At 39.7% G+C, this 22209-nt stretch overlaps 1 protein-coding gene and 1 pseudogene across 1 annotated transcript in view; both read right to left on the bottom strand.

The window, feature by feature from the left end:
- The window catches only part of LOC149192005 (Exostosin family protein), a 65095-nt gene extending 43278 nt beyond the window's left edge, over positions 1 to 21817 (bottom strand). Inside the window, exon 1 of the mRNA XM_089404455.1 lies at positions 20883 to 21817. Coding sequence (XP_089260581.1) covers positions 20883 to 21534 — 652 coding nt within the window. The 5' untranslated portion in view covers positions 21535 to 21817. The remainder of the gene's footprint in view (positions 1 to 20882) is intronic.
- Positions 6884 to 8619, bottom strand: LOC149192006 (pyruvate kinase 2, cytosolic pseudogene; annotated as a pseudogene).
- Positions 21818 to 22209: the final 392 nt, after the last annotated feature.

Here is a 22209-nt window from a genome sequence, read left to right as displayed (position 1 = left end):
ACTTTTCCCTTAGGTATTTGAGCCCCCTTCAACTCTTAGACCTTGTTTACCTAGGTGTTGGAGAGGTGTTGGCATCCTCAAAACACCTTTACCTTCTTTGCCTTGAGGACCATAGCCCGATGATTCATGGTACATGCAATCTTGAAATCAGGGGCATCTTATTTAGCATTTCCTTCCTTGCTTTTAGAAGAAGGATCTACCTTCCTTTCTAGTGGAGCACCTTTGTCATCATAACTTCCCACTCTTCCATGCTCCTACTCCCGCAATTCAGTGAATTCATTGTCTTTAGGGAGGGTGTTAAACATAGTATTGGGTTTGTTAATGTAAAGCCTCATCAACCACCTAGCTCTAACATTGCAATAGACCAACCCTTGGTCTCCATTTTCTTTCTCTAGTGGTTAGGGGGGCTAGGAATCTCCTTTGGGACTTCACTGCTAGTCTATCTTTAGAAATTCAACACAATAAGGGGTGTGTTCAACTATTGAATTTCAATAGTCACCTCCTCAACATTTTTACCCTGCTTCACAGCTCCTAGGGAAAATATTTGAAGTGTCTAGTCCCATGAATCCAAAGAGCCAACTTCTCTACCTCGGGTTTGCTTTGATGAGCAAAATCCCTTTTGTGGTCTAGTGTTTTTGTCTAGATTAAATTATGGGGATCATAGCTCCATTCAACAGCTTTTTTCAAATTAAAATCAGCAAACATTTCAACAACATTCTTATAGGATTTTCTATTATTGAAAGATAGATTCTTATAGAAAAAGAAGTGGGGAACTTGGAGGCTTGTTTGTTCTTTCTATAGAATCTTAGGTTTACCTAGTCCATCTTCCTAATGTACTCTAATGCAAATAGCTTGGTGATTATGAATACGAGCGACTTGTAAGGTTTCACATCAAAATAAGTCCTAATAACTGTGTATTTTTCAAATAGATACACCCTCAACCCTTAGATTCTCACCAAATTGTAGAGGTTGCTTACATTCTAAATGCCTCCTGGTAGGTAACTCTCCATTCACCAACTAATAGACCTTTCATATAAATCTATCTATGAAATTTGTTCAACCTGTCATTGTCTTGTTAGTTTTTACCATGGTAGTCCATTCTTTGGCAAGCATGGCTTGACCTGCCTCAGTTGTTTTGTGGCACTATAGGGACTAAAACTGGTTTTCCAAGTGGAATAACATGAGGTACACCAAGTAGGTATAGAATCTAAAAAGCCAATCCTACCAAAGTAAACAGGCTACCTATGGATAGCCAAGGTTATGAATTCAAAGTATTTATATAACCTAGCTTGGGAATGAATGCTATTAAGAATAGGCATCATGAACAATTCAATGGTGGAATTAATATCCCATCCCAAAAATAGGGATGACATAATGACAAGTCTGGACAAACGAACTTTATTAAGAATAGGCATCATGAACAATTCAATGGTGGAATTAATATCCCATCCCAAAACTCGGGTTGACATAATGACCAAGTCTAGCCCAACTTTTGAGATGGGAAAAATGTTGTGCAAAAGATGTGGATGTTCGCATTAGGTTCAACAACTTATCTTCTTCCTCTCCAATCATCACGATCTTATTGTTGAAAGTCCTCCTTATCTCAACCTTTCCATCAAAAATATGAATGGAGTGTCCTTGTTGGCAAATGTGCACAAGGGATATCAGGTTCCTCCGCAACTGAGGAAGATAGAGAACATTATGTAGAACAAAATCTATTAGTCCGAGCAACTTGAGCCTTATTGTACCAATCCCTAAAGACTTGAGACTAGATCTATCAACAAAGTATACCACGCCATCTATGTTTTCATCAAACTACTCAAATGCTTCTTTCTGAAATGTCATGTGGCAAGTGGCACTTGTGTCAAGCAGCCATGTGTCTCTCCAAGAAGAAAATGCAATGTTAAACACATCCTCATGCAAACCAATATTACAGTGAGCGACAATATAATGAGTTGATTTTGGTGTGTTACCTTTTGCTTGTTCTGGAGCTTTTTCTTTTTCTTCTTATTCTTTGATCTTCTCCCATGGAATTGTGCATGTTTTGATTTCATGTCTTTTTTTGCTACAATGGACACAATGAAGATTACGTCTCTTTGTCTAATTCCGTCTACCCCCCCTTTGTCTAAAGTTCTTTCTCCCACGTCTTCATTTGTTGTTGTCTCCTTTGGCTCACATACAATCTCTTCAGTGGACTGATGTTTGCTTCTTCTTTCATATAGTTTTTTCTCTTTATGCAACTTTCTCAACTAGGTAGTCAAATGTCATGTTTTTCATCTGACCACTTACTTGCAAAGATTCAAGGTAGTGAGAGTAAGTAGGATAGAGGACCTTTATGAAGGCTGTGAGAGGCAGATATATCTCAACTTCGGTGGCATCTATGGCATGCATGATAGCTTTGATTTATGAGGCTAGTGTCGTGGGATCATCATCTTTCAGTTCAAGATTAAAATGTTTCACAAGCAGTTGTATTAGTTCTAATTCAAAATGAGAATCATGCAGATCTTTCAATTTTTTAAGTGCACCATATGAATCAGTCACTGAGACAATGTGACTGCTTACCTCATTGCTGATTGTAGCATCTTTCTTGTCCTTGCTCTTCCAAATGGCAAGGTCTTTAGCAAATGTAGGCTTGACTGGTCCTTCCTCCTTCAGCTTCACTTCTAATCCTAATTCGTCATCAACCTATTCTATGGCTTCTCCTTCACAAACTCCATCTCGTAGGACATTAAAAATGAATGTGCTCTTTATCTTTCCAAGCCATTGTGCGTAGTTTTCCTTGTCGATTAAAACTACACCAACTATGGAATTTAGTGAATGCATTTTGCATCCATTGTCCAACAATGCTTGAAGTAGGTGTTAGATCAGATCGGAAGCACTAATTAAATGCATACATAAAACAAAAATTGCATATAGCAATAGAGATAGCAAAATATGTTGTTCAAACTAATAATAGAACTTTATATATGTATGAAAGAGAGAGACTAGCTATTTTGCTTTCTATGTACTGATTTGTACCTACTGTTTTTCAGTGTGTTGCTCACTCCTAGCACCATAGTTCTTTAAATTTACCAGCAAAGATATCTTTCTCGTTTCTATTGATATCATACTCAATTTGGAGATGGGATATGCTCACCTTTTTCAGAACGCTTCTCACCATCTATTTAAGAGGATCTAATCAAAGCAGCAAATGCTTCCTCTTCTAGATTCGGAGGCCCGCCCATGGTGACGCAATGGTGAGGAAAGCACAGAAACCGCAATCATACCAAAGCTAAACCAAGAATCAGCAATCAATCCAACAACTTAATTTACAATCTGCTGCTTGGAACCTGTGGTTCCAGTCAGTGCAACATCACTATTATAGTTTCTCGAGGATCGCCTGAATAACGAATTTGATATATATACAATCACCTCATAGTAAAAAAAAAAGAGAACAGACTGAAATGAAGATATAGAAACAATTGAATTTTGTCAAAAACAGATACACAACCAAGAAAACAAAAACAACAACCAAAAAAAAAATCGGTCACAACATCATGCAACTCGAACTGGATCACTATTGTTGGATCTCGATCAATTGAATATGGATCCCAAACTGGGTCTGTTGTTGGATATCAATATTTGAGCGCCACTGAAATTCATCCATACATATATTTATTACTCCAAGCGTTGATATGGTAGTGAGGTGATCTAACATATTCCATTCTCTTTGGTTGTTTTAATTAAGGAAATCTTTCTTTCGGCATTCTTTATAGATCAGTAAAAATGGGAGGTAGTTAATGAAACGTAAGTCATGGAGCTTCCATTGTCACACCCCAATCAGGATGGATATTCATCACCCAAAACGAACACACATCGGCCTTAACCACGCAAGTAATTTCTCTTAGGATACCCTAATTTCATTGTTGCTTCTGCTTTAACACGTATAGAAATTCGCCTTTGTTTTCTTCAGCAGTGGTTGCAGCACCGATCATACCTACATGATACATCAATGTCTCCTCTCCGTTCAGGCACGAAGGAGCGCCCATAAAGCACAGTGGAAATCACACAAAAAGATCTATGTAGTGTGAATACAAGAGAAAATAAGTATGCAGGAGCAGGGGAGGGTAAAGGAGCACTCAGCTCTGATACCATTTCAGACTGAGGATTGCTCAGAAAACTCCAACTTGTTATTCATGAATGAGAGGCTTGAATTTATAACAAAGGAGAAACAGTTAGACGGTTCTCCAACTACATGGGTTGTTAGTTTGCCCAACAACCTTTCAGTTTTATATTTACTGTTATTTATAATTCACCATAATCCTAGAGGATTGCGTGTCTAACAATTCTAATTGAAGTGAATGTTTTCTTTTCTAAAACCTCTATTTCATAACACCCTTCCAGCTATAAGGTAATTTCTTTTTTTAAGGAGGAACATTCAAACCTTTTTACCTTGAATGTAGATTTTTCAACTCCAATTAAAATTGTACATGTCTCCCAACTGTTGGACATGTGTTGTATTCTTTGCTTGTAGACTGTGCAAGCAAGCACAATCTTGACACTGGTGTGGGGGTCCAGGGTGGAAGTTGTAAATGTCCTAGGGTATTTTTTTTACCCTTAGGGTTTCAAACAAGGAAAAATATTGCACAAATATCGCTGTAGTCCTTGTAACTTTCCACAAAGATCATTAAAATGTAACAGTGATAAGTACCATCAACATAATGCATCAATTGTAGCCAAGTTAAGGATAAACAGAATTAAAACTTCAGTAACCTATACTGGTTACACAACAGTTTACTAGGGTTGTTACACCCCGACAGTATTGATCCTTTCAGTGCTGATAATATCACCACAAGTTAATCCTAACCAATTCAGCAGTTACTACTATTCCCCCTGCAGTATCATAAATCATCAACATCAATTAAAACAATTGATCCCATACAATTCTTATCAACTCATAGAATAATTGGTTAAGGATTTTGTTATATTAGTGTTGCCCTAACTGGGCTAGGTATCTTGTTGCCCTGATAGACTTCCTTTCCAGACCCATTTGCTTATTGTTCACTGCTCTGATCAGACTACTTTGCCCTATCTGGCTTACTATTCCAAATCTGAAACTAAGGTATGATGATGACCCTGTTTAAGAGTCGCTGCCAGAATCAGGACCTGAAGCTTTTGGCCTTGCAGTCCTGCGACTATCTGCAACCTTGTACCGGTTTGTGGCTGCCTGCAGTCCCATAGTGCTATCTCATTGTTTTTCACCACTCTGTTGTGCTTCTGCCCTTCAACATGCTGCAGATTGAATCCTTGTTCGTTGGTTGTACAGACAACAAAAAAGGGAAGTTTTGCTCCCAGAATAGGGGCGTTGTTGTACTCAATTTCCCTTCAGTATTTGCCAAAAGATTACCAAAATCCGCTGCACAGGAGACTCTGCGATTGGAGCCATATGAAGACTTTCGCTGCTCTAAAACAGACCTCAGTGTAGAATTTATTTGCTAATTAGACAAATCCAAGCTGCTTAGGAGAGAATGTTGCGCCAGAACAGTAAAAAGAAGCGTCTAGGTAGGGTGGGATCAGCTCCACTGAATCTAGACAAAGAGGATTAGATAGGGTGGGATTAGTTCCACCAAAACTAGACAAAGAAGATTAGATAGGGTGCGATTACCCCCACCAAAGCTAATCAAAAGAAAGGGGGTCTTAAAACCCTCAAAGCCTCAGGCTCAAGAAAATCAGAGATATTCCAATCCAAATTCATGATCCAAAATGATTCCAACTCCCATTTATTTATATATTTTCTCATGGGGTTCACTATCATGTGAGGGGTTGCAAGTGCAACCCCCAATTTGGGCTTTTTGCCCTAGCCAATCCAAAATTTACCCAATGTTGCACCAAACATTAGATAATTGGGTTTTCCCCCTTTATCAAGACTATAGCCTAAGGAGTTGGATAAGCTATCCCGTCCTCCTGTGGGAAATTAATCAATTGGGGACATTACAGTCCCCACTTCCTAGCATTGCATGTCCTCAAGCAATGGCAAGTCTGGGTTCTGCAGAATCTGCCCTCCTATCTTCAAGAAGGAGGACCTCTTGGTTGGACATCCTTGTCTTGTGAGTTGTCTGGAGAAGATTATGACCGGACAGTACATGCAATCCACCATCGTCTTTTGTCATTATACTAGCAGATTCCTTGAGCAGGGAAAATCCCAAGAATTTGCAATTACACTCTTCTTTCACCTTGCTAATATCTTCCCTTTCTCTCAGATCCCACAGCCCTTCATCCTTATCTGCTTTCTCCCAACGTCTATGAATGCCTTCACTCGGATAGAGAAAATCAAGTTCAACAACCTGATCTGAGAACCCTACATTCCGAGACATGAACACACACCATCGATTCCCAACAATTGTGATCAATGTATCATAAAATCCCTCCATCCACGTTTTACTAATCCATTTGAAAGGAAAAGATCGTTGATTTTATAAAATTGTTGAGTATAAGGTGTTCCCTTGGACATAACAACCCAAGAACTTCCATTCATAGCACCATCAATGGCACTAATAGAGTAATTCTTTTCCCATTGTTCCATAATCCAATCCTTATGCATGAAGACAGCAAAAAGATCATATACTTGAGAAGTGAACCTTGTGCCTGCATCCATAATGATAGCCCAAAGGTTTGTGCAACAAGCCACACAGCTAATATACAACCCATCTCTATTCCCTTTCTCAACATGTTGATGAAGCCGTGCATCAGCAAGATTATAATGGTATCTCTGTTTCATAATTCGTCAAGCATTGTAAACAGATATCCATTGAGTTGTTGGAGTTCCAAGTTGAACCTTCTTCTTGGGTTGCTCATCATCATCATCATCATCAGCTAGCATCCTTGCTCATTTTTTACCAGCCTTCTAAGCTCCATCTGTATTAATTGGTCTTGTTGAAACATTTGCTCCAAGAATGCCTTCAAAAATGGAAATAAGCTTCAAATAATTTGGTTCTTCATTGAATTTCATATTTGTGACTGCTTCAAGTATCTTAACAACTGCCAAGTCCCCTATGTTTTGGCATACAACTATTTGATCATGAGGTTTAATTAACCCTGTTGTTTTACCATGATCCAATGCAATCTTCAATACAGGGACATTTGTCACATTAATTGATTCAGCTGTATGTCGAGGATCTGCTAGCATAGTGAAAAGTCCTCTAACAACAAAAGTTTGTCTTGCTTGAAATGAACCGGTAAAGCTCCATCTCAATTCATTTGTTGTCACTCTTGGGATGACAACAGATAACACTGGCATAGTAGGATGGTATTTTGCTATTAACCTAGCAGTTCATCCGGATGTTGTGAACACAACAATAACTAAAGCCTTTACATTGATTGTTGTACTTACTGTCATGGTTGCAATAGACTCCAAGTAACTCATTGGTTCAATGCTTTGTTTCATAGTCCTCTTAAAATAAACAGCTTGATTGTACACTCTCTACTTCTGCACAGATCGTTCCTACTATTGAGATAGTCTCAAAGGGGTATGATTCGCGAAAAGTTTATGCACCTAGCAGAATTGCATCCATCCCATCCAGAACAGCATTTGCAACATCAGTTGCTTCTGCACGCGTTGAACGTAATTTACCTGACATACTGCCAACAACATGTGTGACTACAGCAGGCTTTCCAGCCATGTTACACTTGTAGACAACAGCTTTCTGGAATAAAAACACCTCTGGAAGAAGATCTATCCCTAAATTTCCCTGTGAAAGAATAATATCACCTACGTCTTGCAAGATCTCATCAAACTGCTTTAGACCCTCTATAGTTTCAATCTTAACAAATATATGTGTCTGTTGAAGATTCTCAAGCTCATCAAGATTAGCATGGATTGTGTTGTCACTCTAATTGCTGAGTCTATTGTTCCACATGTACTCCTGATAGAGATAAGGTTCCTCCTCAGAATGGGGCTTGTTTCCTTCCTTTCTAGGTAACAAAACCTTATATGTGCTATTTGATATCTCCAAGTCACAAGGAAATTTTCTTTGCAAAATGCTACCTCGAAGTGACATATACTTACTATTCTTAGGTGTAGAAAACGTTTTGGGTGTTCCAATCAAATCCCTCTCGGTTGTTGCATCAATGCTTTGAAAGGTGAAAGTGTAAACTGCATCCCAAATCTTTGACTCTCATACCCAGAAAAATCCGAACCAACATACCTTCACTCATATCCGTCTAGTACTGTATGATGCATAGTTGCCTAGTATAATACTATAATCTAGATGACCTGTCAACCTGCTTCCTACCAATGAAGAAGTTCAATTGAGGGCAAACATTTGCATTTCTACGATTAGGAGCAGTTCGGCGGTCTCTACTTTTGATAGCTCCTTTGGCACTGGTAGATACATGGCCAGTCATAGCAGTTGTTGCAGTTGTTGAAGCAAATGCACTGGAATATGATGGATACCCCAAATCTGCCTCATGCACTCGTTCTGCCAAGTAAATTTCATCATCTTCTTCTCCATCCTCTTCGGAAGAGTAATCTTCTTCCATAGGTATAGCCTCTCCAATCTCAAAAGGAGTGAAATCATGATCCTCATTCTGTTTGACTATTTCACTGGTAGGAGAATCCAATTTTCTCAGTGGGTCATCCATGGAATGAACAATGGGATCAGTATGTTTGCCATTTGTAGCTCCAATTTCTGTTGAGACAGCAATGTTTACATAGGCAGTTGAGCTCTCATCTTCATCACTGTTAATTTCCCTTTTTTCCACCTTTGCCAGAAATAGGGTCTAAGTTGCCTTAGCACCTTGTTTCTTTACCTTTGATTCAGCGTCAATACTAGCTGGTCTATCTTTCCTGCAGCTAGCCTAGAATTCATTCCAGTTCCTCATGACTGCTTTCTGTTGTGTGCCCTTATCTTCCAATTCAGGTACTTGATCAATCTTGGGAGTCATGGATGTTTTATCCTTGCAATCTTTCTCTTTTGTTCGATTTTCATGGTGTTAAATTTAGATAACAATGGTATGTTGGGTGTTTTATCCTTGCAATCTTTCTCTTTTGTTTGATTTTCGTGGTGTTAAATTTAGATAACAATGGTATGTTCTATGCTCAGCATAATTACATCAATGTATTTTAAGCAGCCCAATGACAATTTCCAAATTAGTTTCCAATAGTAATCACATTAATCATAAATCACATAGATAGTAACTATAGATAGAACATAAAATAAAAATGCAGAAGACAAGCCAAGACTAGAGGACACAAGATTTGACGGATGCCAAGGAAAAACCCCAATGTGGGGAAGACCCTTTAATCAATTCTTCTTATTATTATATCAAATGTTCAGCAGAGAGAGAGAGAGTACAAAAGTGAAAATTTGACTTGCCAAATCACAGTCAAAACAGCCCTGTCAAATCTGCAGTCAACTGCAGTCAAATTCAGCCCTAACCAGAAAGTCAAAGATGGTCAATGCAGCAGCAAATCCTTTTTGGAGCTCAGTCATACCTAGTCAAACTTGGCCTGATAAGGTGGTCAAAGTCAGCCCAAAACAGTCCTGAAAACTGCAATCAAACTTGGTCAACTCTGCAGTCAACTCTGCGGTCAACCCTGCAGTCAAAGTGCCTATAAATTCTCGGTTCCTATGCCAAACTTTATGGCCTATCAAAAACGAAATTTCCAACAAAAATCGCAGTCAAAGGATGAGTCAAAATGCTCAATCAACGCTGGTCAAACTCCTGCAACAGTCCTGAAATTCGGCCCTGCAATTTGCCCAGAAAATTCGTCCTTCTGCCACATGTGTGAGAGAGAGATCTGCCCAATAGTTGTATGAACCAATGAGAGGAGAGAGAAGAAATGTGTGTGATGATGATGCCAAATGAGGTGAGAGGTCACTTGTATTTATACAAGTCGTTGAGGGTGAAGTGACACGTCCATTGGGCTTCATGAGCCTACATGATGATGTGGCCAACCTGAACAATTTGCACATGTGTGGGCATAAATTCAAAAACACACTTCTGCTTGTCCAAATTAGATGATCTTTATATCAATTTTGGTCCTCTCGAAAAGAGGAATTTAATGCAATCATCATCTCCATCAAATGAGTTGTCCCAAGGTGGAATTTGGCCCTAGTTTCCAATTTTAACACTCCCTCTCAACTAGGGAGAATTCCACCTGCCAATCCATCCATCATCATCGATCATCATGCCATCCTGTCGTCATGTACCATCTTTGTATCTCATCTCATCTCTGCTCTGCTAAACATTGATATGAATAATGAAGAAGAATCGATCAAGAGTGAGTCACAAGACCTTACCACTCTCCACCAACAAAAATCAGTCTAGAGATAGAACCTCAATCAGACTTGATCCCAGATCAAGTTGTTGAACACCATGCATCCTAGTCATAAGGAGTACTGCAATACACAATGTGTCCATCAGTAGTGCTATGGTCCCTAACCACTTTTCCCAACTCATTGGCAGATGAGACGTACTTCCCATGAGTCCCCGACTACATGGGTAGGATGTATGTTGGGGCATCAGCACGAGAAAGTGAACCACTCATCTTGCTCATATGCCATAGGAGAAGGTGAACTACTCATCCTATGCATATGTCAATCGTAGGGGAAAGTGAACCACTCACCCTACAAACATGTATCGTAGGGGAAGGTGAACCACTCACCTTGTACATAGCACACCAATAGGGGAAGGTGAACCACTCACGTTATGGTCACCCATAGCTCCAAGAAGTACCCCAAGCCCCCAAGAGCTCCCAGAGCTCAATGTCCAACTCAAGCAAGAGCCTCATGGGAGGGTCTTTCCACGACTCCAAGTCTCTCTTGAAAGGCTAAGAATTTGACCTTTCCTAAGGCTTTGTGAGGATGTATGTGACCTACTCATCAATCCTAATGTGTTGGAGCCTTATTGCTCCCTGTTGTACCATATTCCGAATAAAGTGGTATCCGATATCAATGTGCTTGAAGCAGTCATGGAACATGGGATTCTCTGAAAGGCAAATCCCACTCTGGTTGTCGTAGTAGATCACGGTGGTATCCAACACATGCTCAAATAGCTCACTAAAGAGCTTCCTCAACCAAACAGCTTCGCAATAGGCCATACTAGCAGCAATGTATTCGGCCTCAACGGTGCTTAGATCAATTGATTTTTGCTTCCTGCTCATCTAAGAAATTGGCGTAGACCCCAATGAGAGGCAACATCCAGACATGCTCTTACGATCCACCACACTGTCAGCCCAGTCAGCATCAGTATATCCATGTAGCCTCCAATTCCCGACAGTGTATCTCATTCCATAGCTGATTGTGCCACGGAAATATCTCAAGAGATTCTTAGCAGCAATCCAATGTGTGTGATGAGGCTCGACCATAAATTGACTCAATGTATTCACAGCAAAGCATATGTCCACACGGGAGTTTACCAAGAACATCAGGACCCCCATAAGTTGTCTATATTCAGAAGGATTTGCCAATTCGGGCCCAACAGCACTCCCACTTAGCTTCTTGAAGTTGGGTTCCATCAAAGTAGACACAAACTTGCAATCCACCATCCCACGTCTCTCGAGCAGCTTCACAACGTATTTTCCTTGAGAAAGAAAAATCTCACCTGGCTTTTGCCAGACCTCCAGGCCTAGAAAGTAGTGCATCAATCCTAGGTCCTTCATCTCGAACTCGGAAGCCAACTCCCTCTTTCATTGATAAATGAGAGGGTCTGCAACTATCAGAAAGAGATCATCTACATAAAGGACCAAGATGAGAGGCATGTGATTCTAAAACTTGAAGAATAGATTAGGATCGGCATCGCTCTTCGTAAATCCCAGCTTCATAAGATAGCTATCAATCCTTTCATACCAAGCCCTAGGGGCTTGCTTCAACCCATAGAGGGCTTTCTTCAACCTGCATACGTGTGTCCTCCAATTTTGTACTTCAAACCCCTGAGGTTGTTCCAAGTAGACTTCCTCCTTAAGTGAGCCATCCAAAAAAGAAGTCTTAACATCCATTTGATGTAGGCTCCATCCTTGAGAGGCAGCGAGAGCAATAATCGATCAGATAGTGGTATATTGGGCAACCGGTGCAAATATCTCGTCATAGTCCACTCCTTCCTTTTAAGAGAAGCCTCGAGCAACAAACCTAGACTTGTATTTCTCAGCACTCCAATCTACTCCATGTTTGATTTTGTATAGCCATTTCGAGATGACTACGGACTTGTCCTTCGGTCTAGGCACCACATACTAGACATCATTCATACTCTTCATTCATCACATCCTTCCGGACTTTGTGCTTTACGGCTTCTTCGAACGTACATGGCTCAAATTGAACAATAGTACTCATAGCAACTAAGTACCCTTGATACGTGTTCAGCTTCTTGCTTTCATGGGAAGTCCCTCTTGGAGCAATATGTCTTTCAACATCTTCGAGAGTATATTTGAGCCACAAAGGTCTTTTTCTTGAGGTAAAGGGATCACCAAGAGGTGGATCAATGGGATCCATCGAGCATAAGCTCATCTGTCGAAGGTTCATCCTACTTTTCTGCAGTATCATCATTATCCTTCCTTGGAATGGGGAGGTCTCTGGCCTTCCAAAATGCAGTGTCTTCATCAAAGGTGACATCATGGCTAACTTTCACATCCCTTTGTTCAGGCACATAGATTCTATATGCTTTTGAATTTTCACTGTAGCCCACAAATATACCTATCTGGGAGCCCACAAATATACCTTTCTTCCCAGATGATTCTATCTTGTTTCTTTTCTCTTTAGGCATATGAAAATACACGGGACAACCAAATATTCTAAAAGGAGAAACATCACGTTTCCTACCAGCGAAAACTTCTTTGACATCTAGTGCATGATGCGAGCTCCTATTTTGAACATATACGGTAGTGTTTGCAGCTTCTCCCAATAAAAACTTTGGTAAACCTTGATCATGGAGCATGGCACGAGTGGCTTCCATGATTGTTCGATTCTTTCTTTCAGCAACTCCATTTTGCTCAGGAGTGTATGGAACGGTTGTCTCCCTCTTAATGTCAGCCTCTCTGCAAAAGCCATTGAATTCATTTGATTCATATTCGGTTCCACTATCGATCCTCAATATCTTGATCTTCTTCCCTGTTTTATTCTCCACCAAGGATTTGAAAGAATGGAACCATTTGAACACTTCATCCTTCTTCTTCAAGAAATAGATCTATGTTTTACAAGAGAAGTCATCCACAAAAATTGCATAGTATAAGTATCCTCCCAATGATGTTATGGGTAACATACCAGATAGGCCAGAATGGACAAATTGAAGAATATCGGTAGTTTGGCTTTCACTTGATGGGAATGGTCCCCTTGTGAGTTTCCCAGCTACACAACCCTAACAAACTCCTTCATGATTCATGTTGAAATCGGGCATACCTGTGACCATCTTCCTTACCCCAAGTAAGGCTTTGTAATGAAGATGAGCAAATCTTTGGCGCCATAATTCAAATTGAAGAGAAGTATCGCAAGTCAAGGCTCCCAAAGGACTTCCTCCAACTTCATAGAGACCTTCAACCCTAAATCCAAGTGTAAATGCATCTTTAGGGTTTCTTTGTCAAATATGTACCTTTCCATCAATAAATGTTACCTTCAAGCCTTTATCTTCCATCACAGAAATAGACACCAGGTTCTTCTTCAAATCGGGTACATATAATACTTCTTGTAAATGAATGGTTTGACCTTGATTTAAGTAAAGAATGACAATACCTTTTCCTTTCACGGGATAGGTGGCATTATCTTCAAATTAGTCTTCTTTTCAATCAAATTTGAGAGGGCTTCTCTGTGCCTAGTGAAGTGCCTTGACGCTCCACTATCAATCAACCAATGATCCAAAGTGTCCGGAGGAGAGGCAGTAGATAGAGCGAAAATAAGATAAAATTCCTTTTGTTTTTCTACAACATTACTTTCCTCATACCTGGAGTTTCTTGATCTTTTGGGAGGTCGACCATTTCCATATCAAGCAACGGGAGCATTCCTTTTTCCTTTATTATTGAACCTGTTGTTCCTTTGATTGTCATTGCCTTTGTTGTTGTTGTTATTGTCATCATCCCTTGGAGAGTTCTTCTTGTGAGGACACTCTCTAGCATAGTGGTTGAACCTGTTCCAATTGAAACACCTTCATTTTCTTCCTTGTTTGAATCCCTGCGTGAACCCTTGACCCTGTCTCTTTGGACCAGAAATATTTTTCTTCTTTGCACGAGCGAAGTAAGCGGTGGGCTCATTTCCATTTGAAGGTTTATCTCTCTCCATCATCCTTGTCTCCTCTTGAGTGCATCTAGCCAATAATTCATCGAAACTAGGAATCCTGTCATTGTTGAGAATGGTGGTGTTAAACACATCCCATGCTCTTGAAAGACCCCCAAGTGCAATGACAGTGAGCTCCCTGTCATTCTTGATTTGTGTGATCCTCATGAAGTAGGATTGGATGGACTCCCCTTTATCCATCTTGATGTCCTTCAACTTGTTTTTGAGAAAGAGGATTTGATTTGCATTGTTCACTTTGAACATCCCAACCAGCTTATCATATATTTCCTTAGAAGTTCCCAAATCATAAATATAGGCAACCAAATGCTTTTGAATAGAATCAACCAAAATTTTCTTTGCTTTGACCTCACCTTTTCTATACTTCATCTTAGCAGCAACTAGTGCATTTGAAGGAGGCTCCACCACTTTTCCCTGCACATAGTCCAATACTTCATGCTCCTCCAAAGTCAGGTCCAAAGTCATTTTCCATGCATGATAGTCAGATTTGTCATTGAGCTTGTCCTCAGTCTTGAAGTAAGATGAAGAAGCCATTGAAACTTGTCCAATAAACCTTTCTTGGTGATTGCTTTTCTCTCTCTTGCTTGGGCTTTGTCTTCACCTGGGCTCTGATACCATGTTAAATTTAGATAACAATGGTATGTTCTATGCTTAGCACAATTACTTCAATGTACTTTAAGCAACCCAATGACAATTTCCAAATTAGTTTCCAATAGCAATCACATTAACCATAAATCACATTGAAAACAACTGTAGATAGAACATAAAGACAAGCCAAGATGAGACAAGCCAAGATGAGAGGACACCAGATTTGACGAATGCCAGGGAAAAACCCCAATGTGGGGAAAACCCTTTGATCAATTCTTTTATTATATCAAATGTTCAACAGAGGGAGAGAGTACAAACGTGAAAATTTGACTTGCCAAATCACAGTCAAAATAGCCCAGTCAAATTTGCAGTCAATTGCAGTCAAATTCAGCCCTAACTAGAAAGTTAAAGATGGTCAATGCAGCAACAAATCTTCCTTTTTGGAGCTCGGTCATACCCAGTCAAACTCAGCCTGATAAGGTGGTCAAAGTCAGCGTAAAACAATCTTGAAAACTGGAGTCAAACTTGGTCAGGTTTGCGGTCAAACTTGGTCAGGTCTGCGATCAAAGTGCCCAGAAATTCTCGGTTCCTGTGGCAAACTGTACGGCCTGCCAAAAACAAAATTTTCCTACAAAAATCGCAATCAAAGGATGAGTCAAAGTGCTCTGTCAATGGTGGTCAAACTCCTGCAACAGTGTTGAAATTTGGCCCTGCAATTTGCCCAAAAAAATTGTCCTCCTACCACACGTGTGAGAGAGAGGAGATCTACCCAATCGCTGTACGAACCAATGAGAGAAGGAGAGAGAAGAAATGTGTGTGACGATGATGCCAAATGAGGTGAGAGGTCACTTGTATTTATAGAAGTCATTGAGGGTGAAGTGACAAGTCCCTTGGGCTTCATGAGCCTACATGATGATGTGGCTAACCTAAACAATTTGCAAATGTGTGGGCATAAATTCAAAAACACACTTCTACTTGTCCAAATTAGATGATCTTTATATCAATTCTACTCCTCTCGAAAAGAGGAAATTAATGCAATCATCATCTCCATCAAATGAGTTGTCCCAAGGTGGAATTTGGCCCTAGTTGCCAATTGTAAAATGCAACCACTCTTCCGGTTTTTGTATAGCCATCACCAATCATTTGGGTGTGTCTTCACCCATGCTTCAAATTGTTTTAGTTCTCTCCCTAGGTTCTTTAGATATTCTTCATATTTCCACCAAAACTCTATGTACTCCTTCCCAAAAACCGATTCTAGCAACTCCATTTTTCCAATAACCCCTCCAAGTTGGTAGGAGCACTGGCTCTAATACCATTATAGTGTCCTGGGGGATTTTTTTTCCTTTAGGGTTTCAAACATGGAAAAATATTGCACTAATATCACCATAGTCTTTCTAACTTTCCACAAAGATCATTAAAATGCAACAGTGATAAGTACCATCAACATAATGCATCAGTTGTAGCCTAGGTCAAATGATACGAGGACATGGAACACGGAGGACACGTAAATACGAGTATTTGAGACACAGCAACCTCGGAAACAGGACATGAGGGACACGTTTTATATATGTGTGTGTGTGTGTGTTCAAAAAATATCAAAATATAGTGCTTGATCCATATTTTTTAGAAATTAAAACCATGATGATATCTATTTACTAATTTAGTATTTACAATTTACAATTTTAGAACTAGTTAATTTATTACTTTACTACATCAATGATGTTCACAGTTCAATGTTTATTGTTTATATTGAAAACAATTGTTCAAGCACATAAGAAACTAGAAATTTAGAAATGTCATGATTGATAAAATAAAACTAGAAATTTAGAAGTAAAACTTAGATATTAAAACTATAAATTGCAAATGTTTCATGAAGTCATCAAAATCAAAATATATTACAAAGATTTTAAGGGAATGCCACTGGAAAATACAAAATAGAGTAGATACAAAATAGGTAGGAATATCATAGCTCGTTAGTGGTACTGGTCATGACCCACTAGTCACGATCTAGGTCCTCCTCCATGTCATAATCATCGTCACTACCATTGCCATCTCTCTCTGCTCCATCCTCCTCCTCTATGCCCAATCCAAGATCTCATGTTGCATTTGTTGGTGTGGAGGATGACCCCTCAAGAGGCTCATCATCAAAAGTGACTGGCTCAAGCACTACGTCATTAAAATCTATGTTGGCTAACGCCTCTCGAACAGACACAAAATTGACAGAAAAAATGAAATAAAAAAGACACGCCGCTTTTTACTTTGGGATTTTATTGGGACATGTGTCCTGAAATCAAGACACATTAGGACATGTGTCTGACACAGCCCAAACACGTGCACTGATTTTAGCACATGTTGAAAAACGTGTCAGAGATGTTTTATGGGACACACGAAATACAATACACGGGACCCCTCAGGACGTGTCTTGGCACTTAGGTTGTAGCCAAGCTATAGATAAACAGAGTTAAAACTTCAGTAACCTATATTGATTCCACAACATTTTAATAGGGTTGTTAAACCCTTACATTATTGACCCCTTTAGTATTGATAATGTAGCCACAAGTTAATTCTAACCAATTCAACAATTGCTACTATTACCCTACAGTACCATAAATCATCAACTTCAATTAACAACTGATCCCATACAATTTTTATCAACTCACAGAATAATTGGCTAAGAATTTTGTTATACTAGTGTTGCCATAACTGGGTTGGGTATGTTGCTGCCCTGACAGACTTCCTTTTCCAGACCTGCTTGCTTATCATTCACTGCTCTAATCAGACTCCTTTGCCTTGATTGGCTTTTTGTTCCAAATCCAAAACTGAGGTATGATGATGACCCTATTTAAGAGTCGCTACAAGAATCAGGACCTAAAGCTCTTGGCTCTGAGGGCTGCAATTGCCTAAGGTTGTTTGCGGCCTGTGGCCTTGTGGCTATCTGTGGCCTATGGCCTTGCGGCTGCCTGCGGGCCCATAGTGTTGTCTTGTTGTTTTTTCACCGCTTTGTTGTCCTTTTGCCCTTCAACAGGCCACAAATTGAATCCTTGTTCTCTAGCCGTATAGACAACAAAAAGGGGAAGTTTGGCTCCCGGAATAGGGACCTCATTGTACTCAACTTCTCTTTAGTATTTCCCAAAAGATTACCAAAATTCGTAGCACAAGCGACTCTGTGATTGGAACCCTAGGTAGACTTCCACGGCACTAAAACAGAACTTAGTGTAGAATTTCTTTTCTAATCAGACAAATCCAAGTTGATTAGGAGAGAATGTTGTGCCAGAACAGTAAAAAGAGGCGTCTAGTTAGGGTGGGATCAGCTCCTCCGAAACTTAGACAAAGAGGTTAGATAGGGCAGGATCACCTCCACCGAAATTAATCAAAAGAAAGGGGGTCTTAAAACCCTCAAAGCCTCAGGCTCAAGAAAATCAGAGATATTCCAATCCAAATTCATGATCCAAAATGATTCCAACTCCCCTTTATTTATAGATTTTCTCATGGGGTTCACTCTCATGTGAGGGGTTGCAAGTGCAACCCCCAAATTGAGCTTTTTGCCACAGCCAACCCAAAATTTACTTAATGTTTCCCCAAACATTGGATAATTGGGTTTTCCCCCTTTATCAAGACTATTGCCTACGGGGTTGGATAGGCTATTCTGTCCTCTCGTGGGCAATTAATCAATTGGGGACATCACAGGCTCCCCCACAGGTGGGGATTATGGAGGCAGCAGCTCCCCAAGCAGTAGACAAATGGAGGTTTGGTGGCAGCAACAACCAGGGCACTAGCTCTTGGGGGGGTTGGGGGTTTGCCCTCAAGTTTAACAAATAATATTAACGAAAAAAATTGGTCCATTTTTTTGTCCGCAATTGGTCTTCTTTTGTGCTTTTTTGGTTTTATTTTGGCCAATGGTTTCATCCCATAATAATATAATCTAGTTAAGAGATTAGGATTGTAATCCAATCATGAATAGCAGATTAGGGCTAACTGATGCTGCAGAATAGCTATATATTGTATTATGAACAGTTAAGTAAATACAATCATCGAGAGAGAGGTGCAGGTCTGAGTTTGCTGCTTTTCCCAGTTAAAAATTTTCAGGGTAAATTTCTCATGTACTGTGTGTGTGCACACCAATTTTTTACTCTGTTTTAACATTCCGTTAGCATATCTTCAATGCATGTGTTTATTAAACTCTTCACCATCAATTCTGCTCCCAGTTGAGCTTTTGATTCTAACACTCAAACTGCTCCAAGTATTCTTCAATAAGCATATCTTTCTGGAACATACATTAATCGAACATGTATGGTTCATCCTAGTTCCAAACGACTCTCTTAGTTAATGCTGATAGTATGGTTCATCCTAGTTCCAAACGACTCTCTTAGTTAATGCTGATACAAACTCCGCAAACTTTGAATCACCATTTTTCTTAATCCATCTCTCCCCAGGTGTGTCATGATCCTTTCAAATGTTGAAGATTTATTTCGTCTCCGTAAGTTTGTATGCGGTGACCTTCGAAAGCTAGCCTGAGTTCACTCAACCATGTATGTGCTTCCATTTGAAGGCTAGGCTGAGTTCATTCAACCATGTATGTATCTCAACCCTCACCATCAAAAGTTAAAATTATATTTAGGAACCTTTAACTGACTATAGGCATGTGTTAAGTTGTTATTTCTTCTCTTTAAAGCTTTATCTGCTTTCGGATCAAGATATGAAAGAAGTCCGGACACCTTCGAGACCTGAAAAGTCACAATTGTTCTAGGGAAGGTCACTTATGACCTCTGCTCAGGGTCAGGTTCAATATTGTTAGAATCAAACTCATCATTCCCTCCTAACTTTTCTTCATTTCACTCTTAAGTTGTCAAGATCATCCCGGGTTAAGGGTTTTCTGTGGTAGGATTCCATATTGTCCTTGTTGCCTTCTTTGTGACTCTTGGTGTTTACCATCTTGCTTGTTGATCTGTAATCACAAATCTATGTTCTGATACCACTTGATGTGCCTCATTCTTACCACCTACGAGGCTAGTAATAACAATGTCACATGGTTCTGGTTCGGGTTCGGCAATGATTGAGTTCGAATTTTTTGATGACGTTGTATGAGGTTCGTCATATATATGTATAAAATAGTAAGAAAAGAACATTAGTAAACATCAAAAATGCTATCACGGACATGGAAACTGCAAAGATAAATTACAAGCTTGAGTTGTGACATGAAGTTATGAGTTTTGATCTATGGACTTGGTCAATGGCTATGAGGTTCGATGAGGTTCATCGACCCTCACCAGTTCGAATTTTTTGATGAGGTCGTATGAGGTTCGTCATATATATATATATATATATATATATATATATATATATATATAGTAAGAAAACAACATTGGTAAACATCAAAAATGCTATCACGGACATGGAAACTGCAAGAATAAATTACAAGCTTGAGTTGTGACATGAAGTTATGAATTTTGATCTATGGACTTGGTCAATGGCTATGAGGTTCGTTGAACCTCAACATTTTTTTAAGGTTCGCCAAAATTCGAACCTCAAAATTAAAGTTTGACGAACCTTGTGACATAGAATAATAATGCTAGAGTATTCATTTGCAAATACTCACGTTTTGGCCAATTAAGAGTTTAAAACAAAAGGGGTTTCATGTAGTGGCTACCAGCTGGTGATAATAATAGCGTCTTCATTTGCATTTGCAGATGCAAGATTTGATGTCAAATTAAAAAAAGCAAATTGTCATGGAGTCCGGGGATCAGTTCGATGGTAAACCAGGGGTGTTTTTTTACATCGTCAAGGTTCAAAAATCCCTCGGAGATCATTTTGTCCCAAGCCATTTCAGCACAATTAGGCAAGGTGCAAATCCTGGCAGGCCTTGGCAGACTAGATACCCCTAAACTGCCCTTGGTTGAAAGGATATTTCTAGTATGTTATAAGCTGGCTACATTTCATCGGAATATTTTAAGCGCATACTCGTCACACAGTTATAATACGAAGCATGTTATTAGATTAAAAAAAATAAACAGGCAAAGAAAGGAAAAAGAGAACACTTGCCTGTAAGCACGAAAACATGATCTCGACCACCAGATCTTTGCCACGCAGCCGAGCTCTTGATAAGATCTACCACTTTCATCTGCCTCCGATAATCTTCATTATCCTCCTTCTTATGCCTGAACTTCCCCTTGGCCCTGTCCAGCTGCATCTCTGCACTGAGAGTAGAAAAGAATGGAACAAAGACGACATCGGCATCTTCAACCTTCCAAACCCTTCTGGCGACAGAAGCAGTGTCCCTTTTTTCTCTTAATTTAGGGGAAGTCAAAAGATCTCCCAAAAGCCAATACTCGGCGCTGTACTGTCTAATTAAGGGGTTAAGGGGATATGGCGGATACTCCATCCCTGCTAACACTGCAGCCCTTAACTTTTCATCTGCGTCTTCAGCGGCCCGTCTATCCTTCTGCGACCAGTAATCCTCCAGTAGACCATAGTTCATCTCTCTTGGTAGATCTGCAATGTATACTTTCAACGTTTCATGGACTGAATAAGGAGAAAAAGAAGACGACCCACATTGCTGTGTGGAGAGCTCGAACTGGGTGTTGGAGGTGGTGGTTGAGGTAAAGAAAGATGAGATGTAGAAAATACAGAGAAAGCCAACAACAAAGAAAAGGGCTGCAACTGAACATGGGAGAAATAGACCCCTCTGGGCCATTCTTTTTTACTATGGGGTTGGGTTTTTTAATTTCCCATTGGTGTGCGTTAGCTGTGTGCAGATGCGGTCGTTATATCTGTCTGAACCGATGCTTGAACTTCGAAGAATACCTATTGGTGTAGGAGAACAAGGTTAAGCTGACTTCCAAGCTGAACGGATCATAAAAGCTAAATTCGAACTCGGTGGGCGCTGTGAAACATCGAAATGCGATTCACCCTTGTAAACATCCTTGTAAACATCTTTGGATGATTGATCAGTTGAGGAGCAGAGTACTGATGGGAATGTGTTTGTGAAATAAGTCTAAAGTAATAGACAATATGCTGCTTCCCAGGTTTGTGACTCATCGCATCGAAAGCACCAGCGTTTTAGTGTATAATTTTTCTTAGTTAGGTTGAGTATGAGTTGGAATTAGTTTCCTCACTAGTGGAGGAAGGGAGAATAATCTACTTATTAGTGGTGAATTGGAAGGGAGAATAATCTACTTATTAGTGGTGAATTGGAAGGGAGAATAATCCCAAAAAATGGTTTGGGAATATGTTTGTGAAATAAGTCTAAAGTAATAAACAATACGCTGCTTCTCAGGTTCTAAAGTATTTAAAAAGGAAAAGCATTGAATTTTGGTATAGGAGGCAGACCATTGGTATCCGGAACGGATCGAGGATATGGCAAAGTTTT

This window comes from Pinus tabuliformis, chromosome 2_2, assembly GCF_031772625.1.
Source record: "Pinus tabuliformis cultivar Carrire ecotype Pingquan chromosome 2_2, CPIR1, whole genome shotgun sequence".
NCBI classification, from domain to species: domain Eukaryota; kingdom Viridiplantae; phylum Streptophyta; class Pinopsida; order Pinales; family Pinaceae; genus Pinus; species Pinus tabuliformis.
The sequence above is the reverse complement of the archived record's forward strand: the minus strand, read 5'-3'. Positions and strand labels throughout refer to the sequence as shown.